Source organism: Pipistrellus hanaki (genome assembly GCF_964339955.1).
Source record: "Pipistrellus hanaki genome assembly, chromosome: 11".
NCBI lineage: Eukaryota > Metazoa > Chordata > Mammalia > Chiroptera > Vespertilionidae > Pipistrellus > Pipistrellus hanaki.
Window position 1 is genome coordinate 572010 of NC_140513.1, and position 21610 is coordinate 593619.

At 62.0% G+C, this 21610-nt stretch overlaps 2 protein-coding genes across 5 annotated transcripts in view; both read left to right on the top strand.

The window, feature by feature from the left end:
* Positions 1–4538: 4538 nt before the first annotated feature.
* On the top strand, positions 4539–12294 carry ARRDC1 (arrestin domain containing 1). Its single transcript, XM_084898911.1, is given in 9 exon segments — positions 4539–4713; positions 9631–9741; positions 10216–10266; positions 10478–10632; positions 10809–10991; positions 11064–11178; positions 11181–11239; positions 11336–11771; positions 11841–12294. Coding segments are annotated over 9 exon segments (1293 nt in total). The 5' UTR covers positions 4539–4595; the 3' UTR covers positions 11906–12294.
* A 3082-nt stretch (positions 12295–15376) lies between these two features.
* EHMT1 (euchromatic histone lysine methyltransferase 1) overlaps positions 15377–21610 on the top strand; it is a 64796-nt gene continuing 58562 nt past the window's right edge. For all 4 annotated transcript variants that reach the window (XM_084898907.1, XM_084898909.1, XM_084898908.1 and 1 more), the window contains exon 1: positions 15377–15497. In XM_084898907.1, the coding sequence (XP_084755033.1) occupies positions 15435–15497 (63 nt within the window). In that variant the 5' untranslated portion in view covers positions 15377–15434. The remainder of the gene's footprint in view (positions 15498–21610) is intronic.

The window sequence follows — 21610 nt, forward strand, 5'->3', positions numbered from 1 at the left end:
CGTCAATGACTCAATGAATCAAACAGTGTGGGCGGGGGGGGGCAGCCCTCGTGCATTGTGGCTGGGATTACAAATTGGTGCCACCACTGCCCTAACCAGTTTGGCTCAGTGGTTAGAGCATCGGCCTGTGGACTGAAAGGTCCCAGGTTCGATTCTGGTCAAGGGCATGTACCTTCGTTGTGGGCACATCCCCAGTGGATGTGTGGATTGATGTTTCGAACTCTCTATCCCTCTCCCTTCCTCTCTGTAAAAAATCAATAAAATGTATATTAAAATAAATAAATAAAATATATAAAAATTGGTGCCACCACCATGAAAAACAATGTCTGTCCCAGTTATCTGTTGGTGCATGACAAACCACCCCAAAACCTCCTGACTTCAAGCAACTGTTTACTTCCTCATGATTCTGTAATCCAGATTGGGCTCAGCTGGTTGGTTCTGCTGCTAGCTGGTGCGGCCAGCTGTCTCCATTTGTCACCAATTCCTTTCCTCCTCGTAAGTGTGTGATGCTCCGCCCAATTGATCCTGTGACTGTTTTTGATGCACTTACAGTCATAGAAGGTTCTGGAACTCACAGCCCAGGACTGAGGATGGGCAGCTTCGCCTTCCTCCGCCTTGGTGACATATCGCCAGGTCGTCAGTCTCACTATCTGGAGACCATCCCGCTATGCTACACCCAAACCAGCCATGTGGAGAGGCCTCACCGGGGACACCTGACCAGGTGAGTCAGCTGACCATACCTGGGCTACCCCAGTCACCGCAGGTGAGGCATTAGCCTGTAAACTGAAGGGTCCTGGGTTCCATTCCGGTCAACCGCACATGATCGGGTTGCGGGCTCTATCCCCAGTGGGGGGTGGGGGAGAGCGTGCAGAAGGCAGATGATCATTGATTCTCTTTCATCATTGATGTTTCTATCTCCCTCTCCCTTTCTGAAATCAATAATAAATATATTTTAAAAAAGAAAAGAAAAAAGATGTCTTGGATGTCCCATTCTCAGCAGATACCGCACGGAGCAGAAGAGCCTCCGGCTGAGGGCAGCCTCGTTGTCACAATAACTAATCAATTGGGGCAGTTTGTTCTGCAGCAGCAGCTCGCGGACACCGCCAGGGCCTCTCAGCCAGTCCCTGGGTGTGAGTGAGGCAAGAAGTCTGAGCCAGGGGCACTCAGGTGTCCAGGCAATCTCTCTCTCCCTCTCTCCCCCTCTCCTTCCTTCTCTCTCTCTGTCTTCCTCTCTTCCCCTCTCCCTCCCTCTCCCTCCCCCTCTCTTTCCCCCTCTCTCCCGCTCTCCCTCTGAGGTCTCCCCAGCAGTAAGCAGGCATTGTTGAGTGGCAGCTCCCACACCCACGCCCTCCTGAGCCCCTGCAGCTGGTGTGGCATCACTTCTAACAGCATCACCGTCACAGCCAGCCGGGCCAGCCCGGGGTCCATGGGAGGGATAGGCCCACCTTCTGATGGGAGAAACAGCGCGCCTGGAAAAGGGAAGGAGAGGGGCTGGCAGGCGTCTCTGAGACAAAGGAACCAAGCCACGGGAGGGAGCGGCTGGAGTTCTGGCAGAGCTGTGGGGAGGAGATGGATGGACAGAGTTATGGTCTGACCTGTGCTTTGACACCTGGGGGCCCTGCGACCTTCGGAGAGCCTGCCCCCAGAGCTAATTCCTGGAGACAGCAAGCAACTTCTGGGACCACACTGTCACGTGCAAACCGGCCAATCCAGAGCCCCCACCTCCTTTATCTCCGTCACTCCCCACCCCAGGATTCCTCTGCCTCCATCCCCACAGGGCCAGGAACTGTACACCGGAAACCACCCCCAGGGACCGGAGCCCATGGAGATTATTCACAGCCTCCCCTGCCTCACCCATTCCCACAGGAAACCCACGGGCACCAAAACCGGTTTGGCTCAGTGGATAGAACGTTGGCCTGCGGACTGAAGGGTCCCAGGTTCGATTCCAGTCAAGGGCATGTACCTTGGTTGTGGGTACATCCCCAGTGGGGGTTGTGTAGGAGGCAGCTGGTCAATGTTTCTCTGTCATCCATGTTTCTAACTCTATCCCTCTCCATTCCTCTCTGTAGAAAAATCAGTAAAATATATTTAAAAAGAAAAGAAAGAAAACCCACAGGCTTGGGGCCAGGCAACCCTGGCATCTCCCCGGGGGGCTACTCTGGGGTAGGCACAAAACTCTTGCGAGCGAGCAGTTGTCTATCTGTCACCTCACGCAATTAGAATGAGTCCTGGGTACACTTTATTTGGGTACATATTGATTTCAGAGAGGGAGAGGGAGAGGGAGAGATAGAAACATCAGTGAGGAGAGTCATGGAACAGCTGCCTCCTGCATGCCCCACAGTGGGGATGGAGCCCACCCCCTGGCATGTGCCCTGATGGGGAACTGAATCGTGATCTCCTGGCTCATAGGTCCGTTCTCAAGCACAGAGCCCTATCAGCCGGGCAAAGCTTTGAAGGTGACAGGGAAATGGTCTGGACATGGCCACAGGGCTCAGGAGGGCACCCACAGGCATGGGAGTGGAGACACCCAGGAAGCCCGGCGCCAGGAGAGGAAGAGGAGAGTTACGTTGAGCCGAAACTGGTGTGGCTCAGTGGATAGAGTGTCGGTCTGCGGACTGAAAGGTCCCAGGTTCAATTCTGGTCAAGGGCATGCAACTGGGTTGCGGGCACATCCCCGGTGTGGGGTGTGCTGGAGGCAGCTGATTGACATTTCTAATTGATGCTTCTATCTCTCTCCCTTCCTCTCTGTAAGAAATCAATAAAATATATATATTTTGAAAAAAAGGGACGTTGAGCCGAAACCGGTTTGGCTCAGTGGATAGAGAGTCGGCCTGCAGACTGAAAGGTCCCGGGTTCAATTCCGGTCAAGGGCATGTACCTTGGTTGTGGGCACATCCCCAGTAGGGGGTGTGCAAGAGGCAGCTGATTGATGTTTCTCTCGCATCGTTGTTTCTAACTCTATCCCTCTCTCTTCTTCTCTGTAAAAAATCAATGATATATATATATATATATATATATATATATATATATATATATATATATATATTTTAAGGGACGTTTAGAGAAAGATGTCAGCACACCTCTCTTCTTCCTTCTTGACTTCAGTAGGGACTTGTGGCATTCTGGGATGCCCACAATCCCCTCCTTCTCCTGGGCAGCCCGCCCTGTCTCAGGAATCCCCTCATTTGCACACTCAGACTCTCCCTCTGGGGCGCATCAGGCTCCGGAGAGCCAGGTGTGGAGTCCGGCGCCACCTGCCTGTCCCCTGCTCTCCAGGGCTCCCCGGCCCCGCCCTTCCTCCCGTGGCCCCGCAGGACCCTGCGGGCAGGAAGTCCCGCCCCATTAGCTGAGGGCCAGGTTAGGTCTCCGTGGTTTCACCCCAAACTTCAACGTCATCAGCGCCCCGAGTTCCGTCCACACAAGGGCGCGTAACGGATCTCCAATCCTCCGTCTCCCCAAACTCATGCGAGCGCCCGGCGGGCATCTCAGACCTGCGGGCCGTGACTTTCTCCCACGCCCCGAACAGCGTGTACCGAGGCCAGCTTCCTCCGCCAGAGAACGCCACCCGTTCCCCCCGCTGACCCGACGCCTCCGACAGGCCCCGTGTTTAACTAGCGGTGGCGCCCCTGGCCGCGCTCCGAGCTCTGAGCTGAGCGGGCACGGCCGTCTCTCCCGGGCTCTCGGTCTCCCACTTCGCCCCGGCCCCCACCTCACTCTCCCCCCGCCCGGCCCCCACCTCACTCTCCACCCGCCTCGCCTTTCGGAGACCACACATCAGAGAATGCCCCTCCGCGCCCCGGAGCCACGCACACCCCGCCCCACGCACCCTCAGCCTCGCGCCCCCTCCACTCCAGCCCCGCACCCACGTGTCCAGGCCGCTCCGGGGACTCCACCCTGAGCCCCGGGACAGCCACGAGCTCCCAGCGCCCGCACACCCGCCCGCAGCCCTCCGGACGTCCTTCCGCAGAGCTCCGGTCCATCGCCACCCCGACCCGGCCCGTCTCCTCCGGCCCACCCCCACCCCGACCCGGCCCCGTCTCCTCCGGCCCATCCCCAGCCCCAGCCCGGCCGCGGCCCCGCCTCCTCGGGAGGTGAGCCGGCCACTCTCCCGGGGCAGCGGGAGTGCCCGGGCGCCGGACCCCGGGACCCGGCCGGACCTCCACCCTGCGGGCCGGAGGCGGGGCCGCGGGCTGACCGGCGCGCGTGGGGACAGAGGAGACCAGGGGACCGGCCAGGAAAACCCCAGCGGACGGGGGCGTGACCGCTTGGGGGCGGGCCCGTGGAGGGCGTGGCCTGGGGCGTGGCCTGGGCGGACCTGGAAGGTGGGGGCGTGGCTGAATCGGGGACGAGCTCCCGAGCGTAAGGCGTGGTAGAGGGCGTGGCCCCATAATGGGGGCGGAAACATGGGCGTGATTACATCTGCATGAGGGGCGTTGTCTGGCCTTAGGCGTGTCCCGATTGGAGGAAGGGCCGGCGGGGCGGGGTCCGGGGCGGGGTCCAGGGCGAGTCGCACCGGTGTGGCGCTCAGAGCAGAGCCGGCCAGCAGGCGGGCGGGGGCAGCAGCGAGCGGCCGTCCGGTCGGGCCCGCGGGCGGCATGGGGCGGGTGCAGCTCTTCGAGATCCGCCTGAGCCAAGGCCGCCTCGTCTACAGCCCCGGGGAGCCGCTGGCGGGGGCCGTGCACGTGTGCCTGGGGGCGCCTCTGCCCTTCCGAGGTGGGCGCGGGTCGCCTCGGGCGGGCCGGGCGGGAGTGGGTTCAGGTGGCTGCGCCGGCTCCTGGGGCCGGGCCGGGGCTCCCGGAAGCGCCGCCGATGTCGCTGGGTCTGGGACACCCCCTTCTCCCCTAGCACAGTCCGAGGCCCGTGTGGGCGCCACTCCGGCGTCCCGGCTGCTGGGAGTGTTGGGTGGGAGGCCGGCGGCGTTCGGGGCAGAGCTGGGAGGCCCGGGTGGCCCAGGCTTCCGTTTCTGCCCTTCCTGTCCTCTCCGCCCGGTGAAGGCTTAGCGCCTGTCCGCCTTGGCAGAGCCCACTGTGACCTGGACACAGACAAGCTCCGCCCCTCGCTGCCGGGTCTGCGGGGTCCGCTGTGCCCTGCACCTGCTGGGCCCTTACTTGGGGGGCTGGGCTCCTGGCGCAGACAGTCCCACTGCCGAATCTGCTGGTTCCCAGATGGACCCACGGCCCACCCGGGCACCTGCTTACGTCCAGTCTAAGCTTGTTCTTGTGCACAGGGGTGTCTTGCTCACCCCTGGGTGCCCCAGGCCCCTGGCCCCGCTGGCATCTGGGAGGTGAACCTGAGCCCTCCTGGCCTGTCCCCCCTGCTGGGGCTTTGGACTGGGTATCAGGTTGCCGCAACTGCCCTCCCTAGCACCCTCCCCAGGTGCCCGCCTCTCCTGTCCGAGGTGTCCCCCAGGGCCCGGGTGGATCCTCGGGGCTCGACCCTCAGGGGTGGTGGGGGATCCCTGACTCTGAACACAAGGTTGTGTGTCATGTCCCTGCTGGCGTGCTCCTCCACCTCGGGGTGCTCCTCCACCTCAGGGTGCTCAGCCAAGACCACAGCTGCCCGGCTTCCCCCTGGACCGTGGCCCTCCAGACTCCTGTGTGGTTGACAGCTCAGCACTTCTGGTCCCCACTGAGGACCGAGAGCCCCCTGGGCAGCCACTGCCCCGTCCCGGACAGGCCTCCCCTGCCCCTCGCCCCACAGTGGGCGGCCACGGGGTCTGAGAAGAGGCTGGTGTAAGTAGCCTGCTCACCTCTCGCTCGGGGTTCGGCCTGTGGAGTCTCCTCCCCATGAGACTGTCACCTCCTATCTCGTCTCCCCAGTTGGAGTTTGGGGTTTGGGTGGGAGAGGGTGTGGCAGGGGCACAGCAGGGGCCACGCGGTCCTTCCTGGGGCCCAGCGAGAGGTGGGAAGTGGGATGGGGCCGGCTTTCTGGCGGACGGGAGTGCTGTGCTGGGTCCCGGAAGGAGGCGCGGCCTCGCAGCTGGGGCGCCGAGCCCCGTGCCAAGCTCATCACCTGGCTTGCCCACCTGTCAGCCTCCTGAGAGAGCAGGCTGTTGCGACTACAGTGGAGGGACAGCCCGAGCTGTGGGGGGCTGGTCTGGCCTGGACAGAGCCCCCCTGGCCTTCGTGTGGCCGGTGGGCTGTGGGTGAGCAGACAGCTGCCACAGAAGGCCGAGGGAGCCCCGCTGGTGGTCCCACCCGTAAAGTGCGGGCCTCAGAGCGGAGAGGGGAAGGTGGAGGGTGGGCGGGGGGCAGGGGGTTTGGTCAGGTGACCCAGGGAGCAGAGGGCGTGTGGGCGCTGAGCTGCGCTGGGCTTTCTCCTGGCCAGCCTGGGTTGGGGAAAGGACAGATCGGCTCTTTTCCGTCTTTTATTGAAAAGATACTTGTTGAGCCCTTGCTGCCAGCCAGTGATCAGTGGGGAGACCTCCATCCCGGGAGGACATGGGGAAGGACAGCAGCCAGCCCCACCCCCTCACTGAGCTCCTGTCCCTGGCCGGCATCACCCTCCCCACTTCCAGTGGCCCGCCTCCCGGCAGCCTGGGTGGGCGCTGTCTTCCTCGGGGGACAGACTTGGAACCAGGACAGAGAGAAGGGCTGACGTAGGGAAAGAAAATATGATTTTCTTAAAAATTTTTTTAAAAATATATTTTTATTGATTTCAGAGAGGAAGGAAGAGGGAGAGAGAGATAGAAACATCAGTGATGAGAATCATGGGTCGGCTGCCTCCTGCAAGTCCCCCACTGGGGATGAGCCCACAACCTGGGCCTGTGCCCTTGGTCGGAATTGAACCTGGGACCTTTCAGTTCACAGTCTGACGCTCTATCCACTGAGCAAAACCGGCCGGGCTAATATATTTTTACTAGTGGCCCAGAGCATGAAATTGGTGCACTCAGGGGTGGTGTCCCTCAGCCAGGTCTGCACCCTCTTGCAGTCCAGGAGCCCTGGGGGGCGGAGAGGTAAAGCCTTCAGTTGAACATGCTTAGTACAGCCGCCAAGGCAGGAGAGTCTCACCAGCCTTGAGCTTGGCTTCTGAGGAGCGCTCTCCTTGTGGGAGCCCACTGACCACCAGGGGGCAGCTCTTGTGTTGAGTGTCTGCCCCCTGGTGGTCAGTGCATGTCATAACAACTGGTTGTTCTGTTTGGTCGATTTGCATAGTAGCCTTTTATTATATAGGGTTGATTTCAGAGAGGAAGGGAGAGATAGAAACATCAGTGTTGATAGAACCATTGATCAGCTGCCTCCTGCACGTTCCTCACTGGGGATAGAGATGGCAAAAGGGCCTGTGCCCTTGACCAGGAATTGAACCCTGACTTCCAGGTTCTTGGGTTGATGCTCAACCACTGAGCCATCCCAGTGGGGCCACGGGATGATTTTCCTTGGAGAACTGGAGCAGCCCCAAACATCCAAACAGGGGTACCCGTCAGCCCAGTGCCGCCATCCGTTATCCGTCCCAGCACTGGGAAACGGAGCGGTCCGACCCAAATGGCGCAGCCCAGGGCGCAGCCTGCTCAGCGCTGTGAGCGCACCTGCCCGTCGGCACCTGCGTGGTGGGCACTGCCGGGGCGGGGCTGTGCTCTCCTCCAGGGGCAGGCAGTTCTGCGTGTGTCCATCCCTCTGCTCCATCGTCCAGAGAAGAGGGTGGAAGGGACGGGACGGTTTCCTCAGAGACGGCGACTGGACGCGGCTCACTCAGTTGGGGTCCCCCAAGGAGCCTCTCTGCTGGGCATTGGGAAGGCCACTGCCCTCGGAGTAACCAGTGTTCGCTCTGATACCGGTTCTTTTTCCGGGTCAGGTGCTCCCACTGCTCTTCACCTGAGCACTGGGGGGCAGGCCACGCTGGGGGGGGGAGTCTCGGCCACCCACCGGGCCCGGGGGCTGGTCCCCGATGGCTGGCCTTACGAGGGGGCGGGTGGTGCTCGGGGCTCCTGGGCGGATGGATGGCGTGAGGTTCTGAGAGCTGCTGGGGCCCTGGTCCCTGCCCACCCTGCCTGGCGCCTCTCCAGGCCCCTGGCGCCTACGTTTGGTTACTCCCAGCGCCTGTCTGTTTCCCCTCGGCACATCACAGGATCGAATAGTTGCCATTTGGAAGGTTACAAATGAGTGGAACCTGTGCCTCATCTGCTACTATGTAAACCCAGAGTAACAGCGCGTCCCTGAGCTGAGTGGACTTAGCTCCCGGTGGCGGTAGGAATTTGGGCACAGGTGGGCAGATCCATTCTTCAGCTCCATGCGCCGTCCACTGGGGTCACCTGGCAGTGCCCGGCGGGCACCGGGCCCGTCCGGGAACCACTGCATCCCTCTGGCACCCTCTGTGGGCCCCAGCATCCCCAGGGCAGCGGGATCAAGTGGGGCCGTGCCCGTCCACGGGAGGGTTAAAGCTGGGCGCTTTCCCCGGCCCTCCACCCTGCCCGGCCCGCCCTGCCTGCTCCCGCCCGCCTGGCTGCCCCTGGGCCGTGAGGGGCGGTCGGAGCCCTGCTGCCCAGATTTCAGGGTGAGGACACTTCCAGGCCTGGACCCAGGGGCCTCGGCTGACGGAGGAGCGAGGGTTAGAGAGCAGGCTGGGCCCCCGAGGGGAGATGGGATGGATGGCACAGAGGCCGAAGGCTGGTGGCTGGCAGTGCCGACGGGGGCGGAGGAGAGCCAGGGTCTGTAGGAACCATGTGCGGAGGGTGGCACGGGACGTCTGTCAGCAGGTGGGCCAGCCCTGGGCTCCGTGGCCATGGCTGGCCTGGCTGACCTCTGGCCCGGGCCTGGGCCCCCTGGCGCTTCCTCCGTGGTGGCTCCGTCAGTCAGGTGTCAGGTCTGCGTCACCTTCCCCTCACCTGACACTGAGTCAGGGAAGGAGTGGGACTGGGCGGAGTTCCGCGGTCTCTGGCCTTGACTCAGGCCTGCGTGAGAGGTGGGTGGGGCCGTGGGGCCACCTGCCGCTCAGCTCCTGCCCCTCCGCCTGCGGTGCCCCGCCTCCCGGGCTGGTGGTCGGTCCCGCGTGGCTTCTGCCCCTCTGGGGCTTGGAGCAGAGCTGTCTGACTGAAGCGTCCGAGCTCCTGACCACAGAACAGAGGCTGCTGAGGGTGCCTGGCCCGGGCGCTAAGCTGGGGAGCTGGGGAGAGGACCGGGCCTCTCTGGATGCAAAAATCAGCCTGCTGGGCAGCGCTGGCCCAGGAAGTCCAGGCTGACCCCACCCGCCATTGTGCGCCTTTTCTGCTCAGGCGGGTCTGACCACATTCCTGCAGGGTGAGGCCGCAGCTCCCTGGAGGTGCAGGTGCCTCCCAGTCTAACTGACTTGCCCGGGAGGTGAAGGCCGGTCAGCGGTCAGCAGCCAGCAGCCCCGCGGGCCTCTGTTCCTCATTCCCCAAGCACCCGCTCTGGGAGCCAGGTTTTCACCGGTCTGGCGGGCCCAGACATGCCCTCTGGGCGACCCGGGGCAGCAGCACAGGTGCCCAGCGCCTCCCTGTGAGCACGGGGCAGGGGGATGGGCAGGAGCTGTCTTCCAAAAGGCAGCAAACCCTTGCTGGCCTTCTCAGGCCCCAGTGTGTGGGGGGGCTGCCAGCCCTCCTTGGATGCCTGAGCTGGGGCAGGGAGGGGCTGGGCCGGTGGCCGCTGGGGCTCACACCGGTCCGCCCTCTTTCAGCGATCCGGGTGAGCTGCACCGGCTCCTGCAGGGTCTCCGCCAAGGCCAACGATGCCGCCTGCGTGGCCGAGGAGGGCTACGTCAACAGCACCCTGTCGCTGGCGGACAAAGGTGCGTCCGCCCGGCAGCCTGTCTGTCCTCCCCCCTTCCCGTCTGCCTCCGGGAACCCCAACCCGGCCCCCTGTTGTTTAAGCCCGTGGTGGGCAAACCGCGGCTCGCGAGCCCCATGCGGCTCTTTGGCCCCTTGAGTGTGGCTCTCCCACAAAATACCACGGCCTGGGCGAGTCTGTGTTGAAGAAGTGGCGTTAGGAGAAGTTTCAGTTTAGAAAATGTGGCTCTCCAAAGATATGTCAGTCGTCGTCCTGTTGACATTTGGCTCTGTGGACTGGTGAGTCTGCCGACCACTGGTTTAAGCCAAGCTCTCGGCCCATCCTTTGCCCAGGCCTTGCCCCTGGGCGCTGGGCACTGGCTGGGCGTCCCAGCAGCCGCTTGGCTGTGGCGCCTGCTCCGCTCCTGGGCCCTGTGGTGTCCCCTCAGGCTCCGGAGGTGCCCTGGCCCCCCCACACCTCCCCGCTGTCTCCGCAGGGAGCCTGCCTACAGGAGAGCACAGCTTCCCCTTCCAGTTTCTGCTTCCCGGTGAGCGGCTGGCGGGGGAGGGGGTGTGGGGGCCGGCTGGCAGGGGAGGGGGTGTGGGGGCTGGCTGGCGGGGGAGGGGAGATGGGGGGCCAGCTGGCGGGGGAGGGGAGGCGGGGGGCCGGCTGGCGGGGGAGGGGGTGTAGGGGGCCGGCTGGCGGGGGAGGGGGTGTGGGGGGGGCCGGCTGGGTGCCAGTCCGCGCTCTCTCTGCAGCCACGGCGCCCACGTCTTTCGAGGGCCCCTTTGGGAAGATCGCGTACCAGGTGCGGGCCACCATCGACACGCCTCGCTTCTCCAAGGATCACCAGTGCAGCTGCGCGTTCTACGTGCTGAGCCCCCTGAACCTGAACAGCATCCCGGACATCGAGGTGAGGGGGGCAGGTGGCCACGCCCTGTCCCCGGCGGAGGGAGACTGGCAGGGTCTGGAAGAACAGTGACCTCCCCGTCTCGGACCTGACCGTACTGTGTCCAGGGTCCGGGGCCGGAGGGCCGAGTGGGCTGGGCCAGGGCCCACCAACTGCCTCCCCCCTCCGCCTCCCCCCAGCAACCCAATGTGGCCTCCACCACCAAGAAGTTCTCCTACAAGCTGGTGCGGACGGGCAGCGTGGTGCTCACGGCCAGCACCGACCTCCGGGGCTACGTGGCGGGGCAGGTGCTGCGGCTGCAGGCCGACATCGACAACCAGTCGGGCAAGGACACAGGCCCGGTGGTGGCCAGCCTGCTGCAGGTCAGGTCCCGCGGGAGGTGGGGGAGGGGGTGGCCCCTTTCCGCCGGGGCTCACGGGCTGGCCCTTCCCTAGAAAGTGTCCTATAAGGCCAAGCGCTGGATCTATGATGTGCGGGCCATCGCCGACGTGGAGGGCGCCGGCGTCAAGGCCTGGCGGCGGACCCAGTGGCAAGAGCAGATCCTGGTGCCCCCCTGCCCCAGTCGGCCCTGCCGGGCTGCAGCCTCATCCACGTCGACTACTACCTGCAGGTGCTGGGGTTGGGGGGCGGCGGGGGGCGGGGAGAGGGGAGTGGGGAGGGGGCCTGGTGGTCCGGACTCTCACCACCCGCTCCTCGCCCCTCGCAGTTCTCCCTGAAGGCGCCCGAAGCCTCTGTGATGCTCCCGGTCTTCATCGGCAACATCGCTGTGAACCCGGCCCCGACAAGTCCCCAGCCGGGCCCCGGGCCGCCTTGGGGGGCTCAGTGCTCGGTGGTGCCCTCTGCCCCGCCCCAGGAGGAGGCGGAGGCCGGGGCCACGGGCCCACCCCACGGGGCGGACCCTGTCTCCCTCTTCGCCAAGAGCCACGTGCAGCTGTGGCCGCCTGCCGCCTTCGGTGCCGTGCCCGGCGCCTCTGAACCCTGCCCTCCGGGCAGCGGCCCTGCCTCCCACCCGCTGCCCCCGGCCCTGTGCGTCTCCGCAGGTGCCACTGTGCCCTACTTCGCAGACGGGTCTGGCGGGCCGGTGCCCTCCACCAGCTCCTGGGTCCTCCCCCCGGAGTACAGCCTGTGGGCCCCGCCCTGTGGTGAGTGAGGGCCAGGGGCCGGGGTACGGAGGTGCCATGGGCCCCACACTGACTTCCCTCTCTCCGCAGAGGCCCCGCCGTCCTATGAGCAGAGCTGCGGCAGTGTGGACACCGGCCCGACCCCCGGGAGCTGACCCCCGGGAGCTGACCCCGGCCTGACCCCCGGGAGCTGACCCCTCGCAGCCTTCTCCCGGCTGGCCAACCTTTGCCATGGGACCGGCGCCCAGGGCTTCGTGCCTTTGCTCCCGGCCTGACCGGCCGTCTCAGGACTCGATGCGCCCGGCCTGCCCCCTGCAGGTGGCCTCTCCCCGGCCACAGGCCGGGCCGGGCCGGCAGGGCTGGACCCCACCTCCCACCTGTAAATAAAGCATTCCATTTGTAGTGCTGGGCGCGGCTTCTCGGGCGCCCTCCTGCGGCCGGTCATGCGCCGGCCCAGCCTGGGGGCCCTCCACGGCCACCCTCCTCCCTCCCAGATGAGGCCTGCCCACACCAAGCCCTGCCCCCAGGGCACCAGCCTTTCTGGACCCGCCCCTTCCGGGCACCTGCCCCTCTGGCCCAGCCCCTCCTGGACGCGCCCCTCCTCCTGGGTCCTCCCTCCCGGTTCCCTGGACCCCGGAGCCCGGTTTCTGGGCTGGAGCCCAGGCGCCGGTTCGGAGCCCGCTGTTCCGTCCTGTGCGCGCACCCCTGGGCCGCCCAGCCGGCACCCACCCTTCCAGGAGCGCAGTTAGAGCTGCGCCGCAGGCAGTCCCGCGGGGTGGAGGGGAGGGTTGGCCCTGAGCCTTGGCCTCCAGGGTCACGTTGCTGCTGGCACCACTGCCACGTCCCACAGTCCGCTTCCTGCCTCCCGTCCCAGTAGGAGCACCCGGGCCTGCTCCTGACCTGGGACTCAGGAACGCACGAGCAGACAGCGTCAGGGTTTTGCGGAAAGATGTTCACCAAAGGGGCATCCTGAGGACTTTGCAAGCCCTACCTGGCCAGCGGCCCTGGAACAAAGTTTGGGAAAACGGGAGGTGGGGTTAAGACTTTGGGTTCAAAGTCTGGCTCTGCCATTGGGTGGAGGTGACCTTGGCCGAGGGTCTGTTTCCTTAACTTATGACAAACGCATGGGCCTATGAAGGGACAGGTGGGACCAATTTATTTCTTGAACGTCTAACAGTCCAGAGGGAGGGCTTGGGCCTCGTGATGTAGCTGGCATTCTCTGGTCCGGCTCCCACCCCTGGACCCAGGGCAGCTGTTACGGCTCTCACCCTCACACAGCTTTCTGGGCCTACTTTTGGGGGATAGGCTGGTGGATGATCCATTTCGCCACATCCCACTGGCCACCCTTTGTGGTTGGAAATGTGCTCTTTATCGGGAAGCCATGCGCCAGGTCACATTGTATTATGTGTAGGATGAAAAGAGGATGAAAACTGGAGAAAAGCACAAAGTTGACCCCCAACAGGATCACCTAACACCGTGGTCGGGAAACTACGACTCGAGAGCCACATGCGGTTCTTTGGCCCCTTGAGTGTGGCTCTTCCACAAAATACCACATCCTGGGTGACTCTATGTTGAAGAAGTGGTATTAGAAGTTTCAGTTTAAAAAATGTGGCTCTCCAAAGAAATTTCAGACCTTGTACTGTTGATATTTGGCTCTGCGGACTGATGAGTTTGCTGACCATCTGCTAGAAGCTGCAGCCTCAGTCGAAAGTAAAGTCCACACGGGTTCAAATCGCATCTCTGCCCCTAGTCAGTTGCGTGGCCTTGAACACAACTCCTGGCTTTGGTTTGCACATTCACAGAATGTGGATAAGAACAACGATCTGTCTCTGAGGACTGGCCTGATGGTTAGCGTTAACCTGTCACATGCAGAGGGCAGCCCCTGGCATGTTGTTGCCAGTGATCCCGAGGATAGGGGCAGGCTGCCCTCATGGCCCAAAGCAGGCGTGAGGCCGACCTCTGACATTTCACTTGTTTTGGTATTTGCCCGGCAAAGGATTTTTCATATCACTCATTGAACTAATGTTCATGTAAAAGTATACTTATTGATTTCAGAGAGGGAGAGATAGAAACATCAATGAGAGAGAATCATGGGTCAGCTGCCTCCTGCACCCCCCACACTGGGGATCAAGCCTGAGACCCAGGCAATACGTCCTGACTGGGAATCAACCTGTGACCTCCAGATTCATAGGTCGACACTCAACCACTGATGTTCACTTTGAATCCTACATGCCAAGTGCAGTTCTAAACACCAGGACACATGACAAAACCTTTGGCCTTTTGGACTTACATTATAGTGAGGAAAAATAGACAATGTGGTTACGAAGCAAAATGAAGCAAAGTCCTGGGGTGCAGTATCATTTTTTAAGTGGTGAGGTGGTATTGAAGGATGGTAGAGAAGTGAGCCACTCAGATCCCTGAGCTGAAAGGGTTTCTGGGAAGGGACAGAGGAGGGCCCAAGGCAGGAGTGGCGATGGAGAGGACAGCCCCGGAGGCAGGTGTGGCTGAAGGCGGGCCAGGCTAGGGGCATGAACCATGGTGGGTAATTCCTGAGCCTCCTTTCTGAGGCTCCGAGCGGGCTTGGGGGTCCCCAGCCTGTCACGAGCTGCCAGGCTGCCAGAAAGAAACCGCTGGAAGGTTTCCTTGGGGGGTAGAAGCATCCATTTCCTCCTCTGCACCTGTGTGCACCGTCAACGATGGACTAAAGGCATCTCCCTGCGTCTTTCTCCCGGGAGACCGAGCCTTCATGGGGTCGAGGGAGGGGCCGGTTCACCTTCAACTTGGCCTCTTCAGTTCTTGTTTTGAAGACTGGCCAGAGAACCCCTACTGCAGTCCACGCTTCTCTCCTCCACTCCCAGGGGATGGTAGGAACTGGTCTGGACTGGGGAACGGTAGGCCTAAGCCAGTGCTTCCACAGAAGTCCCTGCGCACAACTGGGCATGGGGTTTGGGGTGATCAGGGACGCTGCGCGGCGGGGGCACCCCCAAGTCAGGCATCTCCCTTAACCAGAACACCCCCAAACGTGGGTAACCCTCCCCAAGGGGACGTGGAGCACCTTCCCCAACAAGGCACCCTCCTTCTCAGTCCGACGTGCCACCGGCTGGGGCACCCCGGGGCGGGGCACCGCTCCTCATCGCGGCCCCTTCCCTAACGCAGCCCCTCTGACCTCGGACAGCGCTCCCCGTGGGGCGTCCACCGAGTTGGAGCCATTCTCCCCAGGGGACCAGTCCCCTTTCTCGCCTCGGCGGCCTCCGCAGCCCCGACACCTTCCCCAGCTGGGGCTCCCCCTAACCCGCACAGCCCCGATGGGCACCCCTTCCCAACCTGGCGCACCCCCGCCCAGGGCCCCGCCCAGGGCCGCAGGGCAGGGCCCGCCCCAGAGAAGGCCCGCGGAGGTTAGAGGTCAGAGGTCCTTCTCCCCCACCCCCCCCCAGGCCCGCCCGCCGGAAGCCTAATGTGGGGAGCTGGTGTTTGGGGAAAGGCCTCCCTCCGCGGGCCGCGTCGCCCCCGGGCCGGCCTTCCCACCGGGCCCCGCCCCCGGCGGCCCGCGCGCCCCGCTTCCGGCGACGCAGGCCCCGCCGCGGACACGGTCGTCCGGCCGCAGTGCGCAGGCGCGGGCACGGGCGCAGGCGCAGACTCGCCGTCCGCCCGCCCCGCCCTGGGCCGCGAGGCGCGGGCGGGGCGATGGCGCGCGGGAGGGGCGGGGCCACGCTGCGGGCCCGGGCCATGGCCGCCGCCGATGCCGAGGTGAGGAGCGGGACCGACGGGCCGGCGGCGGGCGCGGGCGCGGGCGCGGGCGCGGGCGGGCGGCGCGGGGCGGCGGGATCGGGGGGCGCCGAGCGGGGGCGCCGCGCGGGCGGGCGGGCGGGGGCGCCGCGCCGGAGACGGGCCCGCGCCTCCTCGCCGCCGCCGCGCCTCAGGCCGAGGCCGGGCCGAGGCCCCGGGCGTGCGGGCCGCGCGGCGCCGGGCGCGCTTTGTGCGGGCGCGGGCGGAGGCGGCGCGGCGGGGCGGGCGCGGCGCGGAGCGGGGAGGCCCGGCCGCCGCCCGCGCCCCCGCCCCGCCCGGCCGCCGGCCCGGCGGAGCCGCGGAGCCGCGAAGACAAAAAGGAAAGTGGGGCGCGCCGGCCAACTTCGCGGGCGGCCGGGCGAGCCGGGCGTCCCGGCGCCCCCGCCCGCCCCGCTGACCTTCCGCTCCGCTCCGATAGGGCGGCCGGTCTTTCAGGAAAAGTTGGCGGCCGCGCGCCTCCGCACCGAGCCGCCCGCCCGCGGCTGTCAGCCCGCAGCGCGCGCCTCGGGCGGCTCCGGACGGAGAAACTTCCCTCCTTTTGTCAATGTCCCGGCCTCCCCGTGGCTGGGGCCGCGGTGGCGGCGCGGGGGTCCCACTCCGGGCGGACCCCCTTCCCGCGGGAGCGAAAGGCGCCGACCCGCCCGCGCAGTGCGGGGGGAGTGGCGCGTCCGGCCCGGAGGACGGGTTCGGACCGTGAGGACCCGCCGGCGTCCTGGCCGCCAGTCCCTCCAGGCACCCCTGATGTGCGGGACGCGGCCGGGGGCCGGGCCAGCTGGGAACCCAGGGAGTGGACACCGCGTTACCCAGGGAGCGTGCCCGAGCCCCGCCACGTTCGGTGAGCCCGCTCACTGAGCCCGCTGTGTCCCCGGCACAGGAGCCGGGGGAGAAGTCCCGTCGGCCGTTCTCCTGATCAACAGGTGAGGGGAGCCAGACTGGAAGACCAGGATGTGCCGGTCCTAGGACTAGCACTTGTCCAGTGCCTGGCACATAGTAGGCTTTTCATGAACACCGGACGCCTCTGACTCCACAGCAGCCCGGGCTGGACGGCTTGCTGAGCAGCGGAGAGTGAGAGGAGAGTGAGCTGTGGGCACTGAACGCCCCCCGGGTCAGTGCTGCCCCAGTGCCCGCTCTGCAAGGGCACCCTCGTGGAAGCCTGGCGGTGTTCGCAGGGGGTGGGTGCTGTCTGCCATGGGCACCCAAGGACACAGGCCCGGCGAGGCCCAGGGTCCCGGAGTCTGTGGCAGAGGAGATGGGTGCAGGCAGCTCCGTCAGAGCCCCTGCTCCCTAAAAGTGTTCAGGCCCCCCTGGTTTCCAGTCTAAAAAGAACTGAGGCCCTGGACTGTGTCCCACCCCCACTCTGCGGATGAGTAAGCGGGCTCGGGGGGTTTCCTGTGTGAGGACCTCCCAGCCCCGCGCTCAGGGTGACACCCTTGCCTTAAGGCAGTGTTTCCCTGCGAACCAGCGCCTTTCGGCAGGAGGCCGCCCCAGGCCGGTCCCGTGGCTCTCTGGCCGCGGGGCTGCCCTGTTTCTGGAACCTGATGTTTTGTTTCTTAGAGAAACATGCAGGCCGTTTAAAAACTCGGATGTGTCTAAGGCGCCTCCTGTCGCTTCGGAAAGGCGGGCTCGGCGGTCTGGCCTGTGCTCCACGTGCACACCACCCGCTAGTTGCCGGGTATGGATTTATTTCTACTTCTCCGTCGACACTTCAGGGTTATCTTCTGGCGCCCACTCATGGTAGGGGTGATTGCCTTCTCTCAACTCTCTTCCCTCAGTAACTCACAACATGAGTGAAATCCCTTCAAGAGTCTTCATCCGTCTGTTCCGGTCATTGTGCCATGCTGAACGGGAGGCTAAACTACAGTTTAAAAAATACACATATTTTTTATTGATTTCAGAGAGGAAGGGGGGGAAGAGAGAGAGAGAGAGAGAGAGAAACATCAATGATGAAAGAGAATTATTGATTGGCTGCCTCCTGCATGCTCCCACACTGGGGATTGAGCCCACAACCCAGGCATGTGCCCTTGACTGGAATCGAACCTGGGATCCTTCAGTCCGAAGGCCAACGCCTTATCCACTGAGCCACACCACCCAGGACAAAACAGTTCTCATTTGTTCAGCTCAGCTCACCAGTGTTCCCGCCGCCGGTGGGCCACACTGCCCGGTCAGGGTGCTGTGCTCCTGGGAGTTCTCTCACTGGAGGGCGGTCCGTCACCGAGGCCAGGCTCCCCTCGCCGCCTGTTCCCGGTGCGAGCCCAGGCCCCGTCCTTCCCAGGGCCGTGCTGGGATTGACCGTCCGGCAGGACAGTGGGCTGAGCGTGGCATTCCGGGTGGGGAGTGGTTTGAAGTTAACGCTCCAGCGTCTTCCAGTTTTCATTCTCACTGTCAAAAGGACAGTGATTGATTCTTACTCCTTGGCGAGCGTGCTTCCCCTCCTCACTGGACGTCAGGGTCACTGCGTCCTCCATGTCCCAGTCCCGTGACTCGCCTCGGGGAGCCTTTCCCACGTGCGGGGGGTGTTAAACGCGGGGAATGTGGAGGGGGGTGCCCTGCAGTTGTAGGAAGTTTCTGTAGGAGGCAGTGGAGGCAGGCCATAATCTATTTCCTCTCTGACCTCTTCTCTTCCTTTACTTGTGTTAGGCTTTTAGTACTCTGATTCCTAGAATGTCTTCTGTCACGCATTCATCTTCTTGTTCTACCTTTTTGGGCGTCTTTGATTACTTTCCAGTTCTTTCGCTGAATTTTTAACTTCTGCTTCCATGTTCTTTACTGTTCTCTGTTCTTGTACAAATACCTCCTGTGCTTGTTTTATGTGTATAATATTCTTTATTTCAATTTTAGTTAAATTTTTTCAATTACAGGTAAAATAAAAATTATTAAAAAGCTCTGACCGTGTGGCTCAGTTGGGGACATAATCCGATGCAGCACAAACGTTGTGGGCTTGATCCCTCCTGTAGGGGGCGCGCAGGAGCAGTTGATGGATGTTCCACTCCTACATCCATGTTTCTTTCTCCCTCTCCCACTCCCTCTCTCTAAAAGTCAATGGAGAGGTTATTAAAAGTGTTTGTTTCTCGAAGTTTCTGTTTCCCTGCATGCTCTGTGATGTTGTATCGTTCGGGCTCTTGCTTTCTTGCTGGAGCCCTCCAGTGTCCGGTGGCCCCGCTGGCTGCGTTTCGCCTTCAGAGAAAAGAGAGGGGATGGAAGGCTGTGTGGGGTCTTGTGTGCTTGCTGGAGGGTGATGCTAGCGCTTTCTGGCTCTCCCCGACGCTCCTGCTGCGGTTGGCTTCCGTGGAGAGGGCGCCTCCCCTCTGTCCGGCCTGTTGGTGTAGGCGGATGTCCGGAAGGTTAAAGAACAGGAGGCCTGCCAGGGCTCAGGGCACCTTTACCCAGTGTTCCTGCTTCAGCGGAGGAGTTTGCTCCTGGCTCCTTTGTGCCCACCTCCCCTGTGGTCCGTTTCCGGTGGAGCTTACCGAGCTGGCCTCCGGTGTCCCATGCTACGGAAGAGGAGGGCTTGACTGCGTGTGCAGGCGGGAGAGTCCCGCGTTCCTCACGTGGGTGTTCACATCCACACCCCTTTGTAGCTGCAGGCATCACCCCCACTTCTGAGCCTTGTGTGGGGTCCCTACCCCGAGTCTTCTGTTCATGCTCGTGTGGGGTCTCTTGCGTCTCCTAGGCGGAGCGTGCTTCTCTTTCCTCTGTAGTTGGCGTTTGATAAGAGAAGGGGTGGGAGTCTGCTCTGCCATCCAGGAGTCGGAGCCCGGCTGTGAGTCAGAGGCGGTTTCAGCCGCGGAAGCACAGCACCTGGGGCAGGCAGGCCGGGCCCCTGGCTGGGGCCCCCCTGGGGTCTGCCCTGGGGTCGTGCAGGCCAGCCCCCGCAGTGGGAGCACCTCCCTGCTGGGCCTGCCCTCGGGGCGTCGTGGGCAGCTTGGTTGTTGGAGACCCACCTGTGGTCAGTGCCAGCGTGGGGACTGGAGCCCGGTTTCCTGCTTCTGCTTCCTGTTATGTCACAAAACAGGTTTGTGCATCTGACCATGATTTATTGAGCTTGTCTTTGAAAGCAATGCAGCTCCAAGAACCATCTTTTTGGCTCTTTCCAGCAGGAGCTTTCTGTTCTTGTCGTGTGTCATTTCCTCTGTCTCCGGGAGCGTGGGCTCACGGTGAGCGTGGACTCGGTGCTGGAGGAAGGCCTTGGCTCCAGGCCTTTGGAGGGGGCCGCAAGGCCAGGCGAGGTCTCGGCAGGGGGATACAGAGCACATCAGCCCAGAATGAGGCGCCCTCCCGTTCACCCCCGCTTCTGTTGGTTTCTGGCTTTCCCATGTGTTAAAGTAACTCTTCAGAGGTGTGGGCTTTGGAAACAGAACGTCGCCCTGGTCCTTTAGCTTGGAAGGTGGCGTTTCCTCCGAGACGGTGTCTTCCCGGGCGAGAGGCCTTTCTCAGTAACGTCACTGGCGGTGGCTTTTATCGTGAGAAGGTTTGGAATGCTTTCTGCATCCTTCTCTTAAGGCTTGTAGGTTCTGATGGGAGAATGTGAAAGGCTCTTTCTAAGGGGCTGTGAGCACTGAGCAAGCACTTCTGTTTATGAAGGGCTGTTCAGGGGTTGTGTAAGAGGGTACACATGCTTCTGAGGTGGGTCCCGATTTTACAAAACTTCATCGTGTGACCGAGCACATGTTACCGAGCAGGAAAGGAGTGGCATCTGGGAAGAGTCAACAAGGAAAGGCCTGAGCTGGCCCTGTTGGCGGCCCTGGACACGAGCTGGGAGGACGCGGCAGTCCAGGTCGCGAAGGCGATGAGGCAGGAATTGGGCGGTGAGGTATAGTGTGTACATTTTCATTTTTATTATTTTTTAATTCTTTAGTACTTTTAAAAATATACTTTATTGTTTTTTATGGAGAGGAAAGGAGAGGGTGAGAGAAACATCGATGAGAGAGAAACATCCATCAGCTGCCTCCTGCACACTCCCTACTGGGGATGTGCCCGAAACCAAGGTACATGCCCTTGACTGGAATCGAACCTGGGACCCCTGAGTCCGCAGGCCCATGCTCTCTCAACTGATCCAAACTGGTTAGGGCTGAGTTTGATTTTTTGAGTAGGTAATGTTTGGGCTACACTATTAGGAAGTTCTATAAAGGGTACAAAAGGGTATTACAGAGTGAACCATTGCCCTCCTTGGTCCCCCAGCCACTCACTCCTCTTGGCAGCCACCAGAGCTCTGATGGTGGAGCACATGCGCAGTGCGTTGGTAGTGTTTGGAGGATGTGCGTGGACTGCTCAGATCTGTCAGAGAGATGTGGGGAGGAGGAGGGCCGGTGCCTGGCCTTGCTGCCAGAGTCCCCTGCTCATGGCTGGCTCCCCTCCCTCAGCTCCTCTGAAGCAGTTCTCAGACATCCTGCACCTGTGACTATTCCAGCTAATACTCATATTCCAGTCAGCACATATCTCGTCTTTGTCCTGAGCTTTATTTCATTTTAAATTAGGAACAAAGTATGGTCTATTCATTGCCCTGGATAGATATCTCTTAAAAAACTTGATGTATTGAATTCCATGTATTTATCTTTTTCTTGCAATTAAGTCTTGAAGATAATGGTTCATTTGTCCCAAACTTTCCCAGACCTTTGGTGCTGCTGACTGCATCCTCCCGGTGTGTTTAACACGCTCCTCTCCTCTGCATTTCCCGTCACTGCAGCTGGAGATGGAGCGGCAGCTTCCCGGGGAGGTAGCTGCCAGCCTCCTGTGGCCACAGGGCAGCTGAGCTGTGTGGTTGGTGTGAGCTGAGAGGGGTGAGAGCCACATACACACCAGATTTTGAAGACTTCTTTGGAAAAGGGAAGGTCAAGTGTCACATTAATACTGTAAAATACTGTTTGCCTGCCCTTTTGGGTATATTGGGGTAGATGAAATATTATTAAAAGTAATTTGTGTTTCTGAAGTGTGGTTACTAGGAAATTTAAAATTACATACATGGCTCAGGTTGTGGCTTACATTATGTTTTGGTTGGACAGCCTTGGGCTAGAGGCTCCATCAGATGTAAGTTTGTCTTTAAAAAATAGTTTTAGCAAGAATACGTAGTAACTGGT